This window comes from Xiphias gladius, chromosome 14 (assembly GCF_016859285.1).
Source record: "Xiphias gladius isolate SHS-SW01 ecotype Sanya breed wild chromosome 14, ASM1685928v1, whole genome shotgun sequence".
NCBI lineage: Eukaryota > Metazoa > Chordata > Actinopteri > Istiophoriformes > Xiphiidae > Xiphias > Xiphias gladius.
This window is the reverse complement of record NC_053413.1, coordinates 12519514-12540789: the sequence shown is the minus strand read 5'-3', so window position 1 is coordinate 12540789 and position 21276 is coordinate 12519514. Positions and strand designations below refer to the sequence as shown.

Below are 21276 nucleotides of genomic sequence, written 5' to 3'. Positions count from 1 at the left end.
CTCATCAAGGAAGACTAATACATTTGAGAAGAATAGAGCGTAGTAAGTTGGACACAAGAACCGGATACACCAGAATGCTTTTTTTCTTTCCTTGGCATCTCCCCTACATCCAGTGTGTGTTGTATGTGAGGGTTTCACGTGGATGTTGGTGCTGATGTGAGAAAATGCAGAAAGACACATACGAGGTTTACATTTGAATTTTATTCCACCTAAGTTCCAATGCAGATTAATGAATGAACAATAAACATGTAGGAATGAACTAAAAAAAAGGTTATTTAAGTCTGTTTTCAACAAAATGTGCTGCTGTATGTCATTATTACAGTATTTCCCCAAGGTTTTGGAGCAGTTTTCATTGCAAATGACTCCATGTATATTTCCCAGCTTAAATGATGACTTTGATTGCAGTTTTGCTAGTAATTAACATTGCTGAACATTCAGGCTACACACAGTCACACTAGGCCTGAATCAGATCATTTTAGGTGCATTTTAAAGGGCAGGTTTGATGTTGTTGCCGCTGAACAAACAGGAAAATCCAACAATGAAACAATGAACAGATTCTGAACTGATGATACGCTTGGGCTAAAGCTGACGTAGACTGAAGACCACTGCTTGTGCTCAGAGGCAGACTGGGACTTGTTGTTCTTTGATCAGCGTCACAACAAAATCACTAGTCTTCCACTCAGCACTACCAACACTTTCCACCTGGATCCCCTCCTTTCTGTCCACGTCCACTGCTTCAATCTGTAATAAAAGAAAAAGGGACAAGCTTGTTACACCACCGAAGCTTAAAATACTTAAGTCTGAATCTTCCCTCCACTGCACTGATGCTAAACATGATATATTGAATTTGCAGTGTCAACTATATGGACTTTGGAGGGAAGGAGCATTTCAGAATGTGTCACAGGTGTTGCAGAGCATCCGGCCACTGGCTAGTGGCGTGTTGATAGGTTGTGAACTTTAGATGTCGGAGATGGAGACACTACGTGCAGTTCCCATCTCTGTGTTTCCTTCAACCCATTTCTCTCTGAAGCCTGTTGACATTCCATCCTGCCTTTGTTGTTGTAATGCCAACCTTTCAGCTCCTCTCAAAAGAGGGGACAGGAGGATGAGGAGGAGGCGGGGGAGGAGGGGAGGGAGACATAAAGAGAGAGAAAGAGGATCACAGCAAAGCACTTAGAATAAATGCTTCTCACCATATGCAATGAACAGAAACCCTAAGCTGTGCACAGTGGAGAAAATTGAGGGAATTGAAATGTGAACGTAGAACATCAACTCATTGATTTGCGTTTTTCTTTCCAATAAGTCACAATCGGACTGAGAGAGAGGGAGAGAGGGAGAGAAAAGAGACAGACAGATTGTCCTGCATCTCCAGTATGTTTCTGAGCTGGTAGCTATGCAACAAGACTGGGAGTCAGTGGAAGAGGGGGATGGGAAGCTGGGGACAGTTTAGTGAGAGGAAGGAGGCAAGGAAAGAGAAAAGGGGGTCCTTGAGTGCAAACTAGAGGAAAGAGGAGTGCTGAGCAAGGCAGCAAGAGGACACCCGAGAGGACATGGTCAATAATGTCCACTAAAGTCATTTTAATATGGCACTGATTCAAAATAAATGACTTCGTTTGCTGTTGCTTTTGCAGACTGACATTGAAGCATATGCCGCTCAAAAAATCGTCCCTTTAGTTTCCAAACAGCGGCTGAATTGAAGGCTGACCATTAGGTTGCTTACTGTCATATCAACGTGATTCAAAAAATGAGCGAGACAAACGTCAAATACACCTGCTATTCCTTCCAGATGGAAGCGAGTAGCCCTCGATGTGGGAGCTGTCCAGCGTCTCGGTGCTGAATGACGCCCTACTTTCCTCCACGTCCACCTCCTCCTCAGCATCTCGCCTCGATTCCGGCCCGGGCAAAAAAAAAAACCAAACAAACAACAAAAAAAAAAAAACATGCCACCTGTTGCATCACCGAAGTTTTCTCTCAGGAGGCTATGAAGCCGAAAGACCTCTGATGCGTGGAATATATGATCTGTAGCGACCCGGGTCCCGATCTAAAGTAAGCTCAGTTACCTTTTCTTTCTCAAATCACGGCAACATGACGACATGGTAAACATTTCCCCCCAGCCAGGCGAGGCAGGAAGAGGTTGTGATTTAATTCCCCTTAGACGCAGTCGGGATCTGAACGGCTATTTTCTCTCTTTTCCTGTTATGGCTCGAGGGCTTTTTTTTTTTTTTTTTTTTTTTGCTTCATCATATTTGTTTTTCGATCCTGAAGTGCAAGAAGAAGAAGAAGAAACGGCAGCGGGAAAGCAATGCAAACACATTGCTATCCCGCACATTACCAGCCTAACACTGCATCCCTCTTAAGAAATCGACCAGGAGACGGGCTCGAGTGATGGACTCACCGTTGATCGACGGGAACAACAGGTGACGCCGAAGTCTCCCTCGCTGCGGGGTTCGCTATCGAAATCGGCCACAGTCGGAGCCTGGGCGCCCTCCCATCGGAGCTCCACGTAGCAGCCATCGTGATTGTTACTGGGTAGGCTGGAGGAAGACGGATCGGCGTGCTTATATACGCGTGCCGCTCGGAGAGGACGAGGCTGGGGGCGGGTCCCGTGTGGAGTGACGACTGCGAGAGGAGGCCAATTGACGTGGATTTTTTTCCCCCAGACCTTGTTAAGGGTGCGGCCCGAACCTGCAGCTAAATTACATTATATGAAGGTTAAGGATGTATATGAATAAAACATACGGAGGCGAGGGACGTAGCATCGATGGGAAGTACTTGGGGTTTCTATTTAAGGAAAGGTTTTCGCTCGGGTTTGATTACTGTAGGACTCCATCGCTGCGGTTTTCTGACCTTATTTTAAAGGGATTGAGGAAACACCTCACACAAAAAAAAAAAAAAAAAAAACTAAATTGAAATCATGCCCGGTCCCAAGAGTGCAAAAGACTCCACCTGAGCACCCGAGCCTGACTGTAGTGAGGAGCTCAGATGTAATTGAATTAAAGCTTAACTGTGAGATCAAGATTGGGCATCTTATTAATCTGCAATGGAAACAACGAGAGTGAAATGTTGCATAGCTAAGGGCTGTGGAAATTGCACGGCAGCAGTTGGGAAAGAAATAGCTTCCCGTGCAAATACATTCACACACTTTGAATTATGCATCTTTCTAGTTTGTTCAGTCACAACTGACAAGATCCCCCTCAGAAAGTAACTCCACTCAAACATAAAACAAGTGGTAAAAAGGTAACATGACCATTGTCACAAATTTCACCTACATGCATAAAAGATGCAGAGTAAAATAGTGAATAAATAAAACAAGCATTCCCTCAGGAATGCTCTCAGCACCACAAACGACCTATGATGTATATCATTGTGTACATACCATTAAAGTGTCTTACAGACAATTACAACACATTGGTAATATAGGCCCCTAGGTAGGTATTACAGGACCTCTGTGTCCTGGTTCTAATACGTTTCGGTCTTCTTAAAGAAGCTTAAAAAAAATAAAAATAAAATAAAAGTTGAGCAGGAGTTCCGAAGAATTGTGTAACTCTTTCCATACCCATGTGGTATAAATTTCATGAGGGGATGGCTGTTAAAATCTGATGTTCTCAAAGCTAGAGTCACCCGACAGTTGCGGCCCAAATGGCAGGGTCCGGATATGGATATAGATACACGGCATCAGAACCCCCTCAAGGTAAGACTGTGTGTATTGAGAGAAAGTGTGTCAGACAAAGCACAGAACTAGACAGAAGTCTCTTCAGCGGATTAGGAGATAATAATCAGAACTCACATCTGTGTTGTTCTCTCACTGTGCCACCGTTAAATGACATAATAGTCAAATTATACTGTTACTCATTGTTTTTGACCTCACTGGCAGTTTAGCAGCAGTTGTAGGCTGGTAGGGTACAAGAGAGTGATTTGAATTTGCACTCATTTTAAGTTTAAAAGCTTAGCATTGTCACAGTAAGCAGAGGTGTGGTCCTGGTGATACTGACAAACACAGGGATGCGTCAGAAGTGTTGTTTTTCCTTACCATGAATGAAATTATAGTTGAAGTTTTGACTTTTGATATTTGTAAGCAGTGGACAGCTTTGCCATAGGATCACTTATCACAACAACAATACCAGTGTTTAGTGAACATCAGAGTATTGAACAGCTTTGTCAGGAATAAGACACTTAGGTTGCTTTCTGCATTATGAAAGAAGTCTCTAAGGATCCATACATATACACTATCTTACAAGAATACCACAAACTAGCACCATTCAGCCGGATTTACTGGAAAACCAAAATGTGTACAAAAACATAAATGATCCTGTTCATAATTTCATGTTAGTCCCATGTTGAGAAGTATACATTTTAGGGCTCCATTTATTTTCAAACTATTTTCATTTTGTCCATAAAATGTCAAAAACGATTACAAATTCTCTTCACAAGTATACAAAGCCCATAGTGTTGTTAGTATTCAATTTATAGTGACATGTAGAGAGAAGGAAGCAACTCTTCATATTTGCAAAGCTGTATTTTTAATAAATAAAACTGGAAGCCTCTTATTTTATATTAATCAATAGAAATCTTGACAGCAGGGTGTAATTCAAGGACAACCTGACTTTCATTTCCCTCCCAAGAAAGACAATAAATGGCATCATGACATGGATGTTTCCTGCTGCCTTCAGGGTCCTGTGTGACATTTTACCAAAATCTTCCGAAGCTTCAAGACCGTCAGCCACCACTGAATCTCTACGTTGTTATGTGATCCCTTTCTGTTTTATTGTCCAGTGAGCTATTTAAATCCTAGCATCTTCTCTGACACCTGCTAGTTGATGGCTCGTTACAGTTTACAGGCTGTAGAAAAACACCCTACCAATCCCCCATTTTATGAACGCAAAGGTGCTGCTTGGGTTAGTGACTAGTGTCTATTTGTAAATAAGGCACATGAGTGACCCTCTCTGTGCTCTGTTCCCTTTGACAAAATGGCCAAAAAGGAGCCTGGGTGGCTGCAACTATTAGTTATCACAAAGGTCTTGTTCCTTTGATATCACTGTAGGCTGGTTATCAATGCAACTCAAGAGTCGGGCTTAGCGAGGAACCTGGGGGAAGATCCTGCTCACTGTGTTGTGAGGCTTTAGTTGTATAATGAACATCGCACTCTGTGACTCTTGATAGAAACATCAGGAGGTAGGATTATGCATATTAGTGATCCCCCTCTGTTCTCCCCTCTGCTTTCAGGGCTTAATGTTAACATCTGCCCACCGAGAGCCACAGATGAGCTGGAAGACTGTGTTGAATGTCTTCCATTCAGATGATTTATCTGATCACTATAATGGACTATACATGTTATTTAGATGACATTATAATGGAGTCTGAAGGGGAAAAGGGCTCAGGTTCTCTGGTGTTGATAGAAGCTGAGTCACGTAGGACTACGGTACCTGATCTTCATCACACAGGGGGGAAAAAAAAAGCTTCACGATGAACAGCTTTATTCACAAAATTAATAGTGGTATTTTTCACTATTTTCTTTTTTTCCATGTTATTTTCAGTTTCAACTGTGGTTGACTACTGCACTGCTTTCTGCCTTTAAATCTGTCAAAAACACATGAACATAATTATTTAAGATCCCTTTTTTCTTCATGTATTTAGACCCTCCAGCTGTTGTTTACACAGATAAAAATCCATTTGCTGTTTAAATGTGTAAGAATGAGTTTGGATAGGCCATAGGGCACAAGCAGAGGTGTGGGAGCTTTGGGAGGCGGTGAACATTTGTTATTTTTCATGCTTTGGGTCAAAACTATGCTTGCGTGGGCTGGACTAGTAATATGATAAAAATTCACAGACTTCCAGGGAACAAGATGAAGCCACAGGGTGTTTTGCGGTTGGTGAAAATGCTCCTTCTAACAAATATGGTCTTAAACTGAGGATAAAGTGAAACCAGATACCTTGTGGGGATGTTAGCTGTCTGTTGGGATGCTTAACCTTCCTCACAGTTTGTTATATGGGCAGTCAACATTGCTGGTAGGATATTTTTCTCCTGACTTCCAAATCTGATTCTTACCTTTAAGGTAACCGGGTTGAGGCTGATTGTATGGGTGTGGTAGCAGCAGTATAGCATTGACCCACTGAATCTGAAACAGCTCATAGGATGGCTCCCTCTGGTGTTCACTTCGCATTTGGACAACACAAGAAGCTATATCTGCTGAAAAACACTCATACAGGTAAAAGAAATAGGAAATGGTTCAGTACAATATGTAAACCATATGTTTTGGCTTTCAAAGTCACCAGCTCTCAAACCAAGTGAACATCTGTTGGAGATTTTGGACTGACGTGTTAGATATCCACATGAAACCACCAAATGAGGGAATACAGTATGTTTCTAAAGAATGGTGTACATCCGTCCAGTAAAGCTTCAGAGACTTGGTGAGTCAATGCCACGGAGCACTGATGCTGTTCTTGCAGCTCATGGTGGCCCAACACTTTACTAAGACACTTTATGTTGGTTTTTTCTTTCAATATGTATCATACAAGTATGAGAACATGGGAAACTCATAAATGATTGGCCGCCAAATTTTTGGACTCTAAGAAGCATTGCTTGATGTGCAGAAGTACTTAAGAAGAACGCTAAGATCTAATAGCTCAATAGAAAAATATAATATACAGTACACACTTCATGTAGAAATCTTAAGAAGCTATTAAAAATGTAAATGCAAAACAAAAGAAGACAGATTAAAATTTACAAAAATATATATATATTTTTTTTGGTACCTAAAAAAATGGAATCAAGAAAAATGTGAACTTAGACTTCCTCTTATCTGCTGTTGAGTCCAGTGATGCTCTTTATTTTTCTTACTGTCAACATATTCCATGAACAAAAAAAAAATCCAACAATAATTTGATCCTACTAACAAGAATTGCCTGTCCAAACTTAAGTTTGGTGTTCATGGGTAACAGCAGTAGACTGATTTTATAGACATCTACTCTCTGGTAATTGGTTAACTGGACAATAAAACAGTGACGACAGAAGGTACAAGATATGATCATTTAATTGTTGATTATCTCTCAGTACAGAAATATTTTTCTTTTCAACATTCCTTCGGTAATTCAAGTTGGCAGCATTGTCTTGATTTTGAAGTGGTATTAAAAGAAATTTCCAGAGTTTAGCAATGAAACTGCTCATCAGCTTCCCACAGATAACATTAGTAAACAAACACCCCACCTCTGCACAAGAAGCTTTCACAACACAAATAAATAGCATTCTTTAAATGTGGCACAGTAGCTGACTCAAACATTCAAACACGGAAAAAAGAAAAAGAAAATTGGGAAAAAATGTTGCAGATGATATGAAATCTTTTTTTTTTTCTAGATTAAAAAAAATGCAACAGCATGACTGATCAACACAGAAATGGTCTGAAGTAGCAAAAGTCAAGTGCCCCAAGCTTGAATATCTTAGCAGACGCAGCACAAAGCAGAAGCTCAGCACAGAACAGTATTACACTGTCTGGTTTAATCCCAAATGTTTTTACTGTGCACTTTAGTTGCTGTTACAAAATACACTGATAAACCAAAGTGTTTTTGTTTTAATTCGCCTTTCCTGATTTTCCATTTAAGAAAGTAGGGAAACAAGAGGAGTCTCATTAAAAATCTTCTAATTTCCATGTGAATTGTTTCTGTAAGCAGCTGCTCTAATGCACAGTGTCACCAAATAGTTATATGTAAAACGTCTGCCAATGCTGCTTTATATAATTAGAGTAAAAATGAACTTAATGTCATCTATAAAAAAAAGGAGATTAGTCCCGTGCGTCCAATCATTGTTAAACATTAACAGTTCTTGAAATGGCACAGGATTAAGTATCTTTATCAGTGTAAAATACAGTAAAATACAAAATGACAAGCATGGATTTTTCTGCAAACCTGAACAAAGCCAAACATACTTAACAGATCAGACCAAAAACTGCAGTTACACACATAAAAGAAAATCTACCAGCCTCCAAAAACAAACACACTAGTAATAATATGTGTTAAAATATGTAAAAAAAAAAAATAATAATAATAAAAAAAAAACCTAAATAAAATAAATAGACAATCAAAAAGACAAACTCAATATTTGGCAGGTATGCACAAAATCAGTCTGTAAACAAAACATAATCATGGGGGAAATAACGCCCCGAATTCTCCTCATCAGATGTTTCTGGTCTGTTGGAAGAGGCAGTGGCTCCATCATTTTTCAGGAGGAAGTGGAATACTGTACGTACTGTCGGCATGTCCTCTACCCTCGACACTCAGGCTGTGCATCTCTCCTGCTCTTCCCACCTCCAGCTACAACTTGGCTAAATAAACTAAGGGCAAACGAGGGGGGCCCTCTGTAGACTACTGCAGTGAATAATCAAAGAAGGGGCCCATTTACAGCTTGATACATGCAAAAATAAATTCCCTTCCTGGCTTTATTCCCTCGTAGTACAGAGGTGTGCTTACTACCGGATCCTTGTGAAGAGGTTCAGCACTGAAACTGATTCCTAAAAGAGGGAGGGAGACAGAAGATGGTAAGACAAAGACCACTGGAAAAAAAAAAAAAATATCACAGAGAGATAATAAAACTGTAATACAATTTTTGAAACCCAACCGAGGCAATGGAACAAATAGAGAGCGGAGAAAGGTACAAAAAACAATGACGAAGACCTAAATATAAGTGAGAAAAAATAGAGAGTAAATACTTTAGTGGATCTCATCTTGCTAAAGACGTTCCAGAACCGAAGTGTTTCATCTCCAGCCCCCGTCACGATGGCCTCTCCGTCAGGTGACATGGCCTGCACATATACAGTGTTTTAACAATATGTAATCAGTTTAGGATTTTTTTTGTTTTAGTGCTGTTCTTGTGTAGGCGGCTTTGCGGACACTTGCTCTGAGATGTGCAGGATGTGCTCATAGATGCTTATAAGCATTTTATAAACTCTTGACCATACATTTTTATGGTCAAGAGGTCATTCTATTTACCTTACCCTGCACATATAAATAAAGACAAGGAATCAAATTGCTCCTAATAGAAAAAAGTTATTTCAGTGAGCACACAAATTTTTGGTCAATGTTTTCTTTTTCCCGACTAGATTTTATTTTATATATCTTTTCCAGAAATGTTTTAGCATAGTATTTTGCTTCAGTTTTACTTTGCTGTTGTGCCCTTGGAAGAATGTCCTGCAGACAGATGTATATAAATACACACAATATACGGTTTACTGACCAGGTAGAGTACTCTGTAGGAATGTCCTGTAAGTTTGGCCACTTGAGTTAAAGAGGGATATTTCCACACCAGGATCTGGTTCTGGGAATAACCGTGAGTGCTGACCTGCAGGAAAATAATAAATTTACCATTTTAACAGAACATTGTCAGTTTGGGACACGCCATTATGGAGGCATGTTTAGCATGGCTTAGCTAATGAATTGGAAGCAAGGTTAATGCAAAATATAAGAATAGCAGAGTAAACTTAATAACTCAAAAGCGACAACTTCCTACAGCTCCAAAATTGTGTTATTAACAGGTTGCATCTTGAAGGCTGGCAATGCATCCATGAGTGACCTCACTTTTAAACACCGAGTTCAGAGTAACTACAATGTGCAAAGCTGGCATCTTTACTACGAGAACAGGATATGTAAGATGCTAAGTGTAGGGTGTAGATTAATAAAAGAGATTTTAATCTTCTCATCCTACTCTTGGTAAAATCGTAAACAAGCAAGTTCCAAAACAATATAGTTCTTTTTACTTTCTTTTGCATTCATAAAACAATCTGTATTGTTCTACTTCTGCATCTACTTCACTGCAGCACTGTCAAAATCAAAGACTTCAGGTGACTCACCAGTTCGTTAGTGTGCTTGGACCAGGCCAGGTTGCAGACTTGAGAGCCGGTGTCGGTGCACTGCAGCGGCTGGCCCGTCAAAGTGTTCCAGAAGCGGATACAGCGGTCGGCGGTGCCGCCCCCAGAGGCCAGCAGGCCGTGCTGGTGGGGAGACCAGGCGATGGCCTTCACTGCAGCCAAGTGCTCTGTGTACTGCTGCACTGGGAGGACACTCGAGTGGTTCCACACGAGCAGCTGCAGACAGCAGGTTGAAACAACAAGAGGAATAGCAAGCGGAGAAATAAGTTTGTGGTATTTTATGAAAGAGTGGGGACAAGTACAGATGAAATTCTCTGACTGCGTACCTTGTTATCGTTTCCACCAGAGGCTAGCAGCTGGTGGTCTGTGCTCCACTTGAGCCCACAAACTTCCTGTCTGTGTCCTTGGAGACGGCGCTCAGACTGGAGAGGCGGGGCTCTGATGTCCCGCTGCAGGATCACCCGATCACGGCTCCCAGACGACAACTGGTCCGCATTCCATGCCAACGCACCTGACAGCAAGGAATGAAACGCACAGGCAAGGGAAGATGTTTCACTGACCATGAATGAGAGATGTTGCTAAACAACTGCGAGAAAACGAATGAAGTGATTTTTCAACTCCTGCAACTGAATCCGCCTCCCTCTCTACAGCCTCTCTCAACTCACCCACTCTGGCTGTGTGTCCTTCTAGTACAGACAGCTTCTTCCCTGCTGCTGCATCCCAGATCTGTACATAGCCTTTATGAGTCCCCACTGCCACCAGGTTACCCTAAAAGACAGCACACTTTGAATTTTACATGGACGGAACAGGAGTTTTTAAAAGGTTGAAACAGAGCCCATACACCAAAACTCCATTTGCTTCTTTATTGAAATCTAGTGACAGCCATGATCGACATTGGCTCTTTCTCAGGGTTTTGGCTATTTGAGATGTTTTTTTCTTTTTTTCCTTCTTTTTTGGTTAATGTAGCCTGACAAAAGTTTGTAAAGATGAAAACAGATAACAATAAAACTCACCCTCTCTGACCAGCCCACTGATGTTACTGAATCTCCTTCTACAGAAAGGTCACATAAACGTGTCACCTAAAGAGATGGAGAGGAGAAAAGAAAAAAAAAGAAAAAAAGATTAACATGGACATCCGAGAGGCAGTTCAATTTCAGATTCTTTTGGTTAATATGTATGACAGATTCAGTGAAATCCTTAATTGACAGATCCAGTGTGCTTAGAAACATTATTTGAGATAGAAATATAAAGTCTTAAGATTGTTTTTAACACAGTGAACACCTCTGCTTCAGGCCTTTTTGTCTCTTCGCTTTGCTCAACGCAAAAAGATAACATACACACCTGGCTGGTGCAGGCACTCCACAGGTAGACACAGGTACCCAGTCCAACACTGAGCACATTCAGAGAAGACCAGTCCACTAGATTGAGGTAGAAGTCATCCTGTAGCTCTGGAGCATCCAGAACTTTGAAAGGAATTTTGGATATTTTGCGTGTAGGTTTCCTTGGCGACCGTAGCAGTTTCTGGCTGTTATGCACAACACAATAAAGAGAGGAATATTATAATCTTTTCCACTTCAATTAAAGAGTTAACATTTGATGAGTAGCAGGGGAAATATATTACCTGTTGCTACTGACAGGTGATAGAGAATATGGAGATACTGTGTTTCCATCCTCTTCTGGCAGAGCCCTCTTAGTACTCACAGAGTACTAGAAAACACAAACAGATGATTACTGATGCAAATAAACGCAGCAAAAACTACTATATTAAAAGTTACAGCTATGTTAACAATTTTTACACTAAAAAGGCTCCTCTTGGCAGGAGTAGATGGCTGCAGACGGCGGTCTTCTGACTGTGGGTCCTGGACTTTTTCAATACCCGCTCCTAGCAGCTCGTTCTTCAGCAGAGCCGAGTAAGCCAGGCCGTCCGCTGAAGGCAGAGGAAGAGATAGAGGGGAAATCAAACCCGGCTGTCGCAGTGATTAAGTTCAAACATAGTGCTCCCTCTGCAATTTCTTAGCTACTCTCTCACATCTCTATAGATCAGGGAGAACCTTTCGCTAAGCTTTGTTTAGTCCTTATCTCCAGTTACCATGAGCCTGCCCAGGCTTAGTAAACACGAGAAGGTCAGATTATCAGGTTTGACTGGAGCAGATAGAGATACATGTGGAAATGAGCTGAAGAGGGGAACAAAATTCACACAAAATGTCCAGCAACAACGTAGAACAATATCTGTGTTTGGGACCGAGAATCACAGGGAAATACATGATACATCACTATCACGATCATTTCTGTATGTTAACTAAGGAGTCATAATATGGGTTATTCTGTAATACACAGTATACCAAAAGGCAGCCATCTACTACTTCACCATCATCACAGCAGCTATGACGCTGAAGAGAAAATTACACCCCTAAAAAGGTTTTCTAAGAACGCACTCTGAATTAAGTTAGACCATTATTAAGTTCTTTCAGGCTGAGTCTTTACCACAAAGCAAAACAGGTATATATGTACGCAGTCACTCAAATTTCAATCAGCCATTAATTGACAAAAGACTGAACTGCTGGAAAGAAGAACAGTTTAAACTTCAAATGTCTGCAGTAATGGAACGATGCGCCTGTCTCTCAGTAGCAGAGCAGAATATTTCATGATATCGGTGCAAGTGTACTAATAACATTATCGCAAGACACTAGGTCATAATACATTTTTATTTGCCCGACCTCCAGTCTCTTTGTATAACAGTGGATTGATTACCTTTGTTGCTGTCTGTCGTGCCATCTTTGGTTTTCCTATTTTGATTGTGCGACTTTTCAATTTCCTGTGTCATAAAATGAAATAAATAAATGATCATTCTCAACCAAATCTGTGAACTTTATGTGTAAAAGAAACTACAGACAAATTGAAGGAAAATTCTTGTAAGCAAGAATTTTCTTGCAAGCAATAATCAACACTTCCATCCTAAGACCACTGTTCTTTTGGTAGGAAAGACAGTCAAGTCCTGGTTGTATTGCAGCAGACTCACATTGATGCGGTGGAAATTGACACTCCAGTTGGCTCCGGCCCGGGAGGGAATGAAGCGATCACCATGCTTGCTAGGGGAGGACAGCGGGGAGCTGGTGGGTGTCAGAGCTCGCACAGCACCTACGGCTTTCTACACAAGGGAGGAGAAGAGAACGCATTTTCTGACTGGTGGCCAAACACAAAGAGGCCTTGGACAGTGATTTGGAAACTTGATTACACAACAGGAAGATAATTTAGGTGGCAGATGGTGCATTTGTTTGAGGTGTTAACAAAAGGAGACAACATTCACAAAACCCAGTCATTTGGCCGGTAAGGGCTTGTTTTCACTCAACACTACTGACACTGTCAAATGAAAGAGACTGGCCCTTTAAAGCATTTATTCTGCCAACAAATGGAGAGTAACACCCTCTCCGCCCACCTTAAGTCTTTTGCTAGTTAACAATCCTCTTTGGGAGGGGCTATCATCATGCCGTAGTCAAGATGATGACCTAATCATACTAGTCGTACTATTTAAGACTGTATGTCTGGGCTAGATGGCACAATTAATGTTCTTCTTTGTCCTTTTTTATTTATTTTTTTATTTTTTTTATTTTTTTTAGGAACTATTGGTTCAAAGGAAATGCTGATTGTTAATGCACAAGAAAAGGGACATAATGGAAAAAAAAAATAATCTGTGTAATTACTTACTATGGGGCTTGCGTTCTCATTCTGGATGTTGATCTGCCTAAGCAGCCTGCACTCATAGTCCTGATCCATGATACCTGCAAAACAGGATAAAACTGATCAACACAATCATTTAATCGTACAGCGGTTTTTTGTTTTTTTTCCTTGACTGGGCATGTTGGAGGGCAGATTAGTAACAGAGAGAATAATGTGGTAAGTATGAATTTCTGCAATTAACAAACTACTGTACTCTACTTAGTTCATTAATGACAGATGAGCAGACTAATATATACGGTCACTGTGTAGCACTGTAAATAATTATTATTTTTAATCGATCAGCTCATCTACTTTTTTCAATGTATCTGCTAGTTGTTCTGTCTCTGCAATGTCATGCAATCACAAGCGATGTCTTCAAACGGCTGCTTTTTGAAGCTGATCTACAGAAAAGCTTGTTATTTTTCTGTAGATCAGCTGACTGATGAATACAGTCATTGTTTCAGCAATGCTGCCCCGTATGTGTTTTACCGTGGCAAAATGAACCAGTGATCCACTGTTTACTAAACTGACTACAGAAGGTTAATTACCGAGCCGTGTCATTTCATCATGGGAAAGGGACAGAGGACGATTTGTTGTTAAGCAAAGAAAACAGCAATCATTCAGTTGATGGCATTCACATTAACCTGGATGGTAATGACAGGACAAACTTTACAGTTACCTTCAGGGAGTACTCCTAGAAACAATCCTGGTAGAAATCCGATATCGTAATTGCTTTGTTGTGATAAATTAGACGACAACACTGTCTACTACAATTCACAACATAAAAAACTAATAAATCATCCGACATACAGAGCCCTGCTAATGCTAACGCTAGCTCAGCTGGCTGACCTAACGTAATAGAAGCTAGCTGTCCGGCTAATGCATTAGCAACATTGTTTGTTCACCATCTGCACTTGTATTTACTCATTTTGCGCCCCGATAAGCTCTTTCCATTACGCACCGTTGAATTATTTTTCTTCGCCGCGTCCGTTTCAGTTGAATTTTTTTGTTTTGTGCTTTTTACTCTTAAGAACAGAGCACATAGGATATAAATGTTTTCTTTTGCCGATCGTTCAATTTGGGTTCGCTATGCACCACGGGAAGGATGTGACGTTGCTGCTTTTGAATCACACTTTTTGCGTTGCTAAGGAAACGTGTCTCTCACACTCTCACACACACACACACACACACACAAATAGTGCCTCTTTATCAGTAAACTGCCTCACACTGCTGCCGCAGGCCTCTGAATTCATGCTAAACAAGAAAAACGCATTTACTGTAGTTTGTGTGTGCGTGTGAGCGCGTGAGATCCTAAACACTCACATGTGACCTCAATGTCTCTCAAAGTGTTGAACGACCCCACAAGAGCTGAAATGCCTGGACTCCCCACCAGCCAGGCAGAGCTGAACAAGCCTTTCGGGTGATGTCAAACGTCTTCAGGAACCTCAAGCAAGTCTTCGTGTAGCTCTTAGAGACATCACGACCTGGAAGACTGAGAATCTTCGCAGACCTTTGTGTGTTTGTGTGTGTACTTGTACTCCTAATCTTTGTGAGGACACATGTTGCAGACATCCTGAAACCATCACTGACAGCAGTTGAACACTATTACTGAACTGGCCTTGATTGAATATACAGATTTAAAAACAAGTTTTGGTTAACAGATGACACACTGCAGGGATTTAAAATATCTTTCAAATGGCTTTATTAGTTTAAAAAAAAAAAAGATGTCAGTGAAACAAATATAGTCTAACATGAAGTAAAAACAGACTAAACACATTCCATGTGCAAAAGATTTTAAAACTGGAGACACATTCAATGTTTCAATGTTTTTGGGTAGACTCCCGACTGCTGAAATAAATATTTCACCAATTTGTAGGATACAGCAATGCCCTATAGTGAATTGTGGTGGAGAGCAAAATTTGAACTCACTAGTACACTACACCGACAAAGAAGTTGCTGTGATATGATAAAAATCATGTCAAGAGCCTTGTTTTCCAACATGGTCCAACGGCTTACCCAAAGAAATCAGGTTCAAAGTGCCACAGAAAAGGTACAGTAGGTTCAAGTAAATTATTGAAATTCTTTAAAAAAAAACCAAAAAAAACAAAAACAAAAAAACCCTCGACACCCAGTTAAGTAATATGTGCAAAAGTATAGTTTTAAAACTAAATATTCTTAATGGTCTGGCTGATAAATACATACTGAGATAGCTAAAACTCTTCTTTCTAAGTAAAAATGGAGTAAATTATGTGGCTCAATCGAGCAGATCAAAGGGCTCGTGCAGTTCAAATAAGGACAGTAAATACTGCCAGAAGGTTTTCTGAATCGGCCAGGGGATCTACCACTGTGACTTACTTGATCAACTGATTAGTTTTCATCAAATGTTCATATCTCCTGGATTGATTCTTGCTAAACACAGTCATAATATTACTAACAGTCCTGCAAGAAAGGTACAGGCCCGGCTCTACAGCACAAGTACAAGCAGAAGCGCTCAAAATGACAGTCTAGATGTACAGTTTGTCCAGTAGAAAACACAGAATAAAAGATTTATACAGACCACTGATCAACTAAGGCAGAGGTCTGAAAATGAAATGGCATGTAAAATCCCCTAAACCGAAAATAACACAGTGATGATATTTCCAAAGCCACGTATTACCTGTAATGACTGACAATGACACAACAGAAATAATCAGAGTTATCACTATGCATGGTCTAGAGTGTGAACAGTAATGCCATGGCTTTCAAACCATTGAGGACTGAGTGTTGGAATGGCGGGCCACTGATCTACAGGGAGGAGGTATCACTCGGCAGAAGTTGCAGCCCATTGCTGATCTGAAAGCGAGTTTCATCTGATATACCATATTGCTCCAAGGGGTCCTGCGGAGAATGCAAACAATGAGTAAAGACTCTAAGAAAACAAAAGTTTGGCGTGTACAGAACAAATGCGCCGTTATTGAAACTGAATCAAACTTCAGATAAAATGGTTAGTTCACTGAAATCACACACAGGCACAGAGACAAACAAACAAATGACAAAAAAACAAAAACGTGCAGTAGTGTACCATTTACCCAAAGAACTGTATATTGTGTCCTAAGTCTCAGCAGCAAAACCTTACCCCATCAAAATCCAAACTACTGAATCTTCCTCTGTTGCCTGCCAATCTATCTTCTGCTGAAACTGGTGATACTGTGCGTGCATGGCACAGACACTGACAGTGTCATTCACACTGTAAGCATTCCTATGGTATGACAGTGTTGGAGAGAAGCACCATCTGTGTGGCATTTAGTGCACTGACACGCTGCTGTGAAGGGTCTCACCTTGCCAGTGAGCCTGTGGATTTCAGTTCGATAGAATATCAGATTCTTCCTCATGAACTCATAACTGCAAGAGATGAGATGACAAGTTGATTTGACGTCTGGTGGGGGAAAAGTGTCCAAGTAAATCCAGTAAAGATAAGGCCTGCGATTAGGCTTGCAACAATAAACACATTCATGATCAGCTCAGTACATCCCCATCAACTAAATCATTACAGCATTATTAGTCTAATACTATATAAATACAGTACAACTTGAAATACAACTATTTTAGCCCAGCTCCTATAGGTAGCATCATTGCAAAGGTGAAAACAAATGAGAGGCCGGGGCTCCAAGATCCTCTTGTATTATACCCTGTTCTGGATCAGTACTGTTTTCCCGGTAAGTTTTAACACGGGACAGGGTCAAGTAGTGACGGGGCAGTTAAAGAAAACTGCTCAACACAAGTCACATTGTTAACATTAGGTCTCTCTCTGGAAACAGCTGCATCATTCATTTGTAACAGTTTAAACCTGTCAAAGCTACAAACAATGCCCAAGTGTTGATTGCTGCACATGCTGTATGTAACCATACTACTCAATTCTAGACAACACAGTTCTTAAGTCTTGCTATAACGTTCATTCATAAGATAATAGTTGTGTAATTAAGTTGGAACAATAAAGAGATATTTGCCTTTTTCTTCTTTTAGGCTTAATGACCATATGCAATATGTATGGGTGCTTTTATTTTCACAGAAAAAGGTTATGGTCTGCACTTTATTGTTCACATTTTCTAGAATATATGGAAAGAAATTACAGCTATCTTTTTCCTGCTGAACCAAAAAAATACCAAATAGTGTTATGTAGTAAATTAGGGCTGCAACTTACATTTTTTTCATTATCGATTCATCTCTGTTTTCTCAATTAATCAAATCAGTTGTTTAGTCTTTCAATCTTTTTGTCCCACTAACTGTCCAAAACCTAATGATATTCAATTTAATGTCATATACTATATACCAAAGAAAGTAAGCAAATCCTTATATTTGAAGATGTTGAAAGTGGAAATTATTTGGCATTTTTACGACTGAAAATGACTGAAATGATTCTTTGATTATCAAAATAGTTGCTGATTAATTTTCTGATGATCGCCTAATCAATTAATCGACTATTCATTGCAGCTCTGAATCAAAACATAATAACTACTGACTGGTCAGCCCAAAATATATTTTCATTATCTTATCTAGGATTTAGTCTTTTTTCTTTATAACACATGAGTAAGTCCTGAAAATACTGCGTCATGTTAACAACATCCATAGAACTCAAAGTATTCGGTTTATAAAGACATTAAGTGGAGAAATTTGAGTATTTTTACTTGATAATTGACCAATTACCAAAATTCTAATCAGCCACATCCCATGTCACCAAACACGTGCAGATCTTAATGCCTGTGGTTTTAAGATTGAAAAAAAGAGTCAGTACTACCTGGCCTTGATAATGGAGTCTATCCACTCCCCACACTGTTCTTCGGAGTCACACTCAAACAAATACTTCCTCTCTGCTTCATCCAGGAATGCTGCAAGAGTTCAATGGAAATCCATAATGCAAACGCACAAAACAGAAACCGTAACATAAAGGCATAAGTACTGGGCTTTGATACGTTTCGCCATTGCTGCTCAGTGACATATTCACAATTCAGTTTGAAAAGTACCAGCTCAAACATGTAAGCTCAGTCATCTCCTCTGACTTAGAGAACTTGAAACCAGTCAGTAGGTGAGAAAGTGTGGGTGAGCTGATGTGAAACGGGGATGTAACTCTGAGGATGCTGTGGCTCACCAATGGAGAAGCTCTGGCTGTCCTCCCTCTCCACCCGGCACTGCTCCAGCAGCAGCGCTCCAATTGGCTGACAAATAAATAATAACTTTGTTTTGTGATGCCACACTTTGATTTTCACAGCTGGTGAGGTGTTCAACTACTGATTCAACTCACCTCCTCCTCATCAGTCCGGAAGTAAAAGAGGAAGTTGACGACGAGTTTCACAAGCCTCTTCTTTACAACTGTTTGAAAACCAAAGGGAACCGAGATGAAACTTCACAACACAGCCAGCAGATACACGACACAAGCATTGTCTGAGCCTAGCATTAGCTGCTGCCCACATTACATGAAAGGGAAGTGTGTGTGTGTGTGTGTGTGTGTGTGTGTGTGTGTGTGTGTGTGTGTGTGTGTGTGTGTGTGTGTGTGTGTGTGTGTGTGTGTTTGAGACAAGAGCCGAATCCGAGTTACCGTCTCCCTTCTTGGGACCTCGCATCCCCAGCTCAGCTGCCATCTCCGAGGGCTGGCGGCTCAGAGAAACCAGCTCCTTCTCGTTGAAACGCATCACGGTCACTGACGCAGATACACACTGGTCACAGAAACACCGTGGCTACAGCCGAGCCATTTCCTCGACCGAGAACATGACGGCGGAGCTGGCTGGCGGTAGCAGGGAGCAGTAATTCTATTGTACTGTTTAGACTGTGAAGTTCCTTATCTGATGTCCTCGAAATGTGACGGAGTGAGTTTGGTCATTTCGGCGGTCGAACAAATACAGCGGTGTCGGACGTCTCCTTCATGCTACACACCGGACACACACACTCTCTCCGTTGGCAGTGACACTCCTCACTGGTAAAGTACAGCGGTCTTTGAGGGCCAAACTAGGCGAACAGCGCGTTTATAAACCCCACAAGCTTTCTTTATTTTTCTGTATTGTATACATATATATATTTGTATTTTTTTAAAGGAAGAAATCACAGCAACAACAAACGAAGCCAGGTGTTCAGAGAGAAATAATACATCGCAATATCAACAATGGACAAGCTTTCTTACAGCCCCCGATACCCTGGGCCTACCGGGCACAGTGCCAGGGGCCCACGCCCCCTGACACCTTGGGCCCCTGGGCAAGAGCATCTGTTTTAAGTGACTGTCAACATTTCTAACAATTCATGTTGGAAAACTCAATCATACAATGACAATGAGACACAAAACAACTACAAAGAAAGACAAAATGACCACAATCAGCCAAAAAGACGGTCTCTCTGGTCACAAAAAAAGGCCACAAGGGACAGTTTCTTTGGTCTCTTTATATGTCTCTGCCCAGGGGCCCCTTACCTCAACATCAGTCCTTGCTTGCAATTTATTTCAAATACCAAGAAAGATGGTCTGTGATAGGAAAACTTGCACTTATGGATGTGTGTTTTTCCCAGCAATAAAATCAAATGAATAATATAAAACTCACTGACTTTAACAAAGGAATAATTACTAAGACTAAAAAGTACATGTTCAAAAGAATGTGAAAATTCCAAGTCAATATGTTGAGTAATAAATTAAATTACGTCTTGCTATATCTTGTGACGATTCTTACAGAACCAAAATAAACCATCTAAATCTTCAGGGCACAGTTCACGAAAAAGAACAAATTACATCAATATCCTTTTTAAATTTATGTAAAAAGGCCTTGGATGGGTAATACAGATGAATGATCCTACAAGACACATATTAGTAATCAAAAATTTAGATTTCCAGATTTTCTTCCACTTAAGACCAGATACAGTATGATATTTCTTTCAAATATGAAACAGAGACCAGCCATAAATACTATCATGATGCAGGTACTAGCCTGTTGCAATGACAATACAGCACTTTAAGACCTTGCATTATAGTGTCTGAAATTGCAGTGTACATGAACTTCAAAAAAAGGTAAAAAGTACATTTCACAAAACACCAGAGTATTGTCAATTTTTGTGTAAAGTTATGATAATCATACATTTATCAACATAATTATTAGTAATTCAAAATAGATCTGTTGTGGATGACACCAGAAAGAAAAATGTTTTTTAACGTAAAAATTAATAAAGGTGGATTTATAGGCACTTTAAAGGGGGATTACCGTCTCAGCTGAGCAAATAAAGAAAGCTTTCTACAAGAAAGAAATTAAAGAAAACAGGCTTTTTGACAGTGAAATGAATGAATTCCATTGTTTTATTTACATAAAAATATCACAAATACAGTTCAATAAAAGCCTCAGGTGGGCTCAGGTGTATGTCCAAAGCCTATTTGGGAAACATTGGAAAATGCAAGAAACCGGAGAACAAATTCAACGATGATTATACAGGACTTATCAGATCAACTTTATGTTTGATTTTCGATCTATTTGTTTATAATTCGGCTTGAATAGATTGTTTGAAAAATTTACTCAGGCCAAGAGATAATAAAAATATTGTGCTTGGGCCCATAAAGTCTAGCAGAGCTGGAGCAAGAGATATGTGTAAATAAATATAACTCTATGTTCCCTCGTGTGGCTTCATTCAGTCATTCTCCGTCGGATTTTTGAGGAGCTTTTGTCTTATTGATCGCAGGGGGGGGGGCATCATTTTGTCAGGG

The 21276-nt window shown here is 40.3% G+C and overlaps 2 protein-coding genes across 5 annotated transcripts; both read right to left on the bottom strand.

Annotated features, from left to right (window-relative positions):
- Positions 1 to 7013: 7013 nt before the first annotated feature.
- On the bottom strand, positions 7014 to 14680 carry LOC120798625 (fizzy-related protein homolog). Of its 2 annotated transcripts, none has more exons than XM_040143048.1 (14): positions 14533 to 14680; positions 13560 to 13633; positions 12874 to 13002; positions 12606 to 12669; positions 11651 to 11781; positions 11476 to 11561; positions 11196 to 11379; positions 10868 to 10933; positions 10520 to 10622; positions 10181 to 10365; positions 9837 to 10070; positions 9224 to 9328; positions 8700 to 8792; positions 7014 to 8501 (listed from the first exon to the last, which is right to left on the bottom strand). In XM_040143048.1, exons 2-14 carry the CDS (start codon positions 13626 to 13628, stop codon positions 8460 to 8462), a joined length of 1491 nt encoding a protein of 496 aa, XP_039998982.1. In that variant the 5' UTR covers positions 13629 to 13633; positions 14533 to 14680; the 3' UTR covers positions 7014 to 8459. The 2 variants fall into 2 exon arrangements, with proteins under 2 accessions (XP_039998982.1, XP_039998983.1); XM_040143049.1 differs by lacking the exon at positions 14533 to 14680 and adding an exon at positions 14251 to 14524.
- Positions 14681 to 15256: 576 nt separating this feature from the next.
- Positions 15257 to 19526, bottom strand: plekhj1 (pleckstrin homology domain containing, family J member 1). 3 transcript variants are annotated; one of them, XM_040143068.1, is made up of 6 exons: positions 19144 to 19526; positions 18850 to 18917; positions 18697 to 18763; positions 18346 to 18436; positions 16889 to 16952; positions 15257 to 16448 (listed from the first exon to the last, which is right to left on the bottom strand). In XM_040143068.1, the coding sequence occupies exons 1-6, from the start codon at positions 19235 to 19237 to the stop codon at positions 16356 to 16358; spliced, it is 477 nt and encodes a 158-aa protein (XP_039999002.1). In that variant the 5' UTR covers positions 19238 to 19526; the 3' UTR covers positions 15257 to 16355. The 3 variants fall into 3 exon arrangements, 2 of the variants coding, with proteins under 2 accessions (XP_039999002.1, XP_039999001.1); XR_005708728.1 differs by having other exon boundaries at positions 16337 to 16448; positions 16687 to 16952; XM_040143067.1 differs by having other exon boundaries at positions 15257 to 16952.
- Positions 19527 to 21276: the final 1750 nt, after the last annotated feature.

Bases quoted from the DNA above. Each gene is read 5' to 3' on its own strand.
- plekhj1 (XM_040143067.1), bottom strand. From the start codon at position 19,237: ATGCGTTTCAACGAGAAGGAGCTGGTTTCTCTGAGCCGCCAGCCCTCG. The intron at 18,437-18,696 runs GTGAGCCACAGC...GAACTCTTGCAG, and splicing joins CAGCCAGAGCTTCTCCATTG to CATTCCTGGATGAAGCAGAG. The intron at 16,953-18,345 runs GTAGTACTGACT...CATCTCTTGCAG, and splicing joins GACTCCATTATCAAGGCCAG to TTATGAGTTCATGAGGAAGA.
- LOC120798625 (XM_040143048.1), bottom strand. From the start codon at position 13,628: ATGGATCAGGACTATGAGTGCAGGCTGCTTAGGCAGATCAACATCCAG. The intron at 13,003-13,559 runs GTAAGTAATTAC...TCCCTTGTGTAG, and splicing joins ATGAGAACGCAAGCCCCATA to AAAGCCGTAGGTGCTGTGCG. The intron at 10,934-11,195 runs GTGTGTATGTTA...CCATCTCTTTAG, and splicing joins GGAGTGCCTGCACCAGCCAG to GTGACACGTTTATGTGACCT.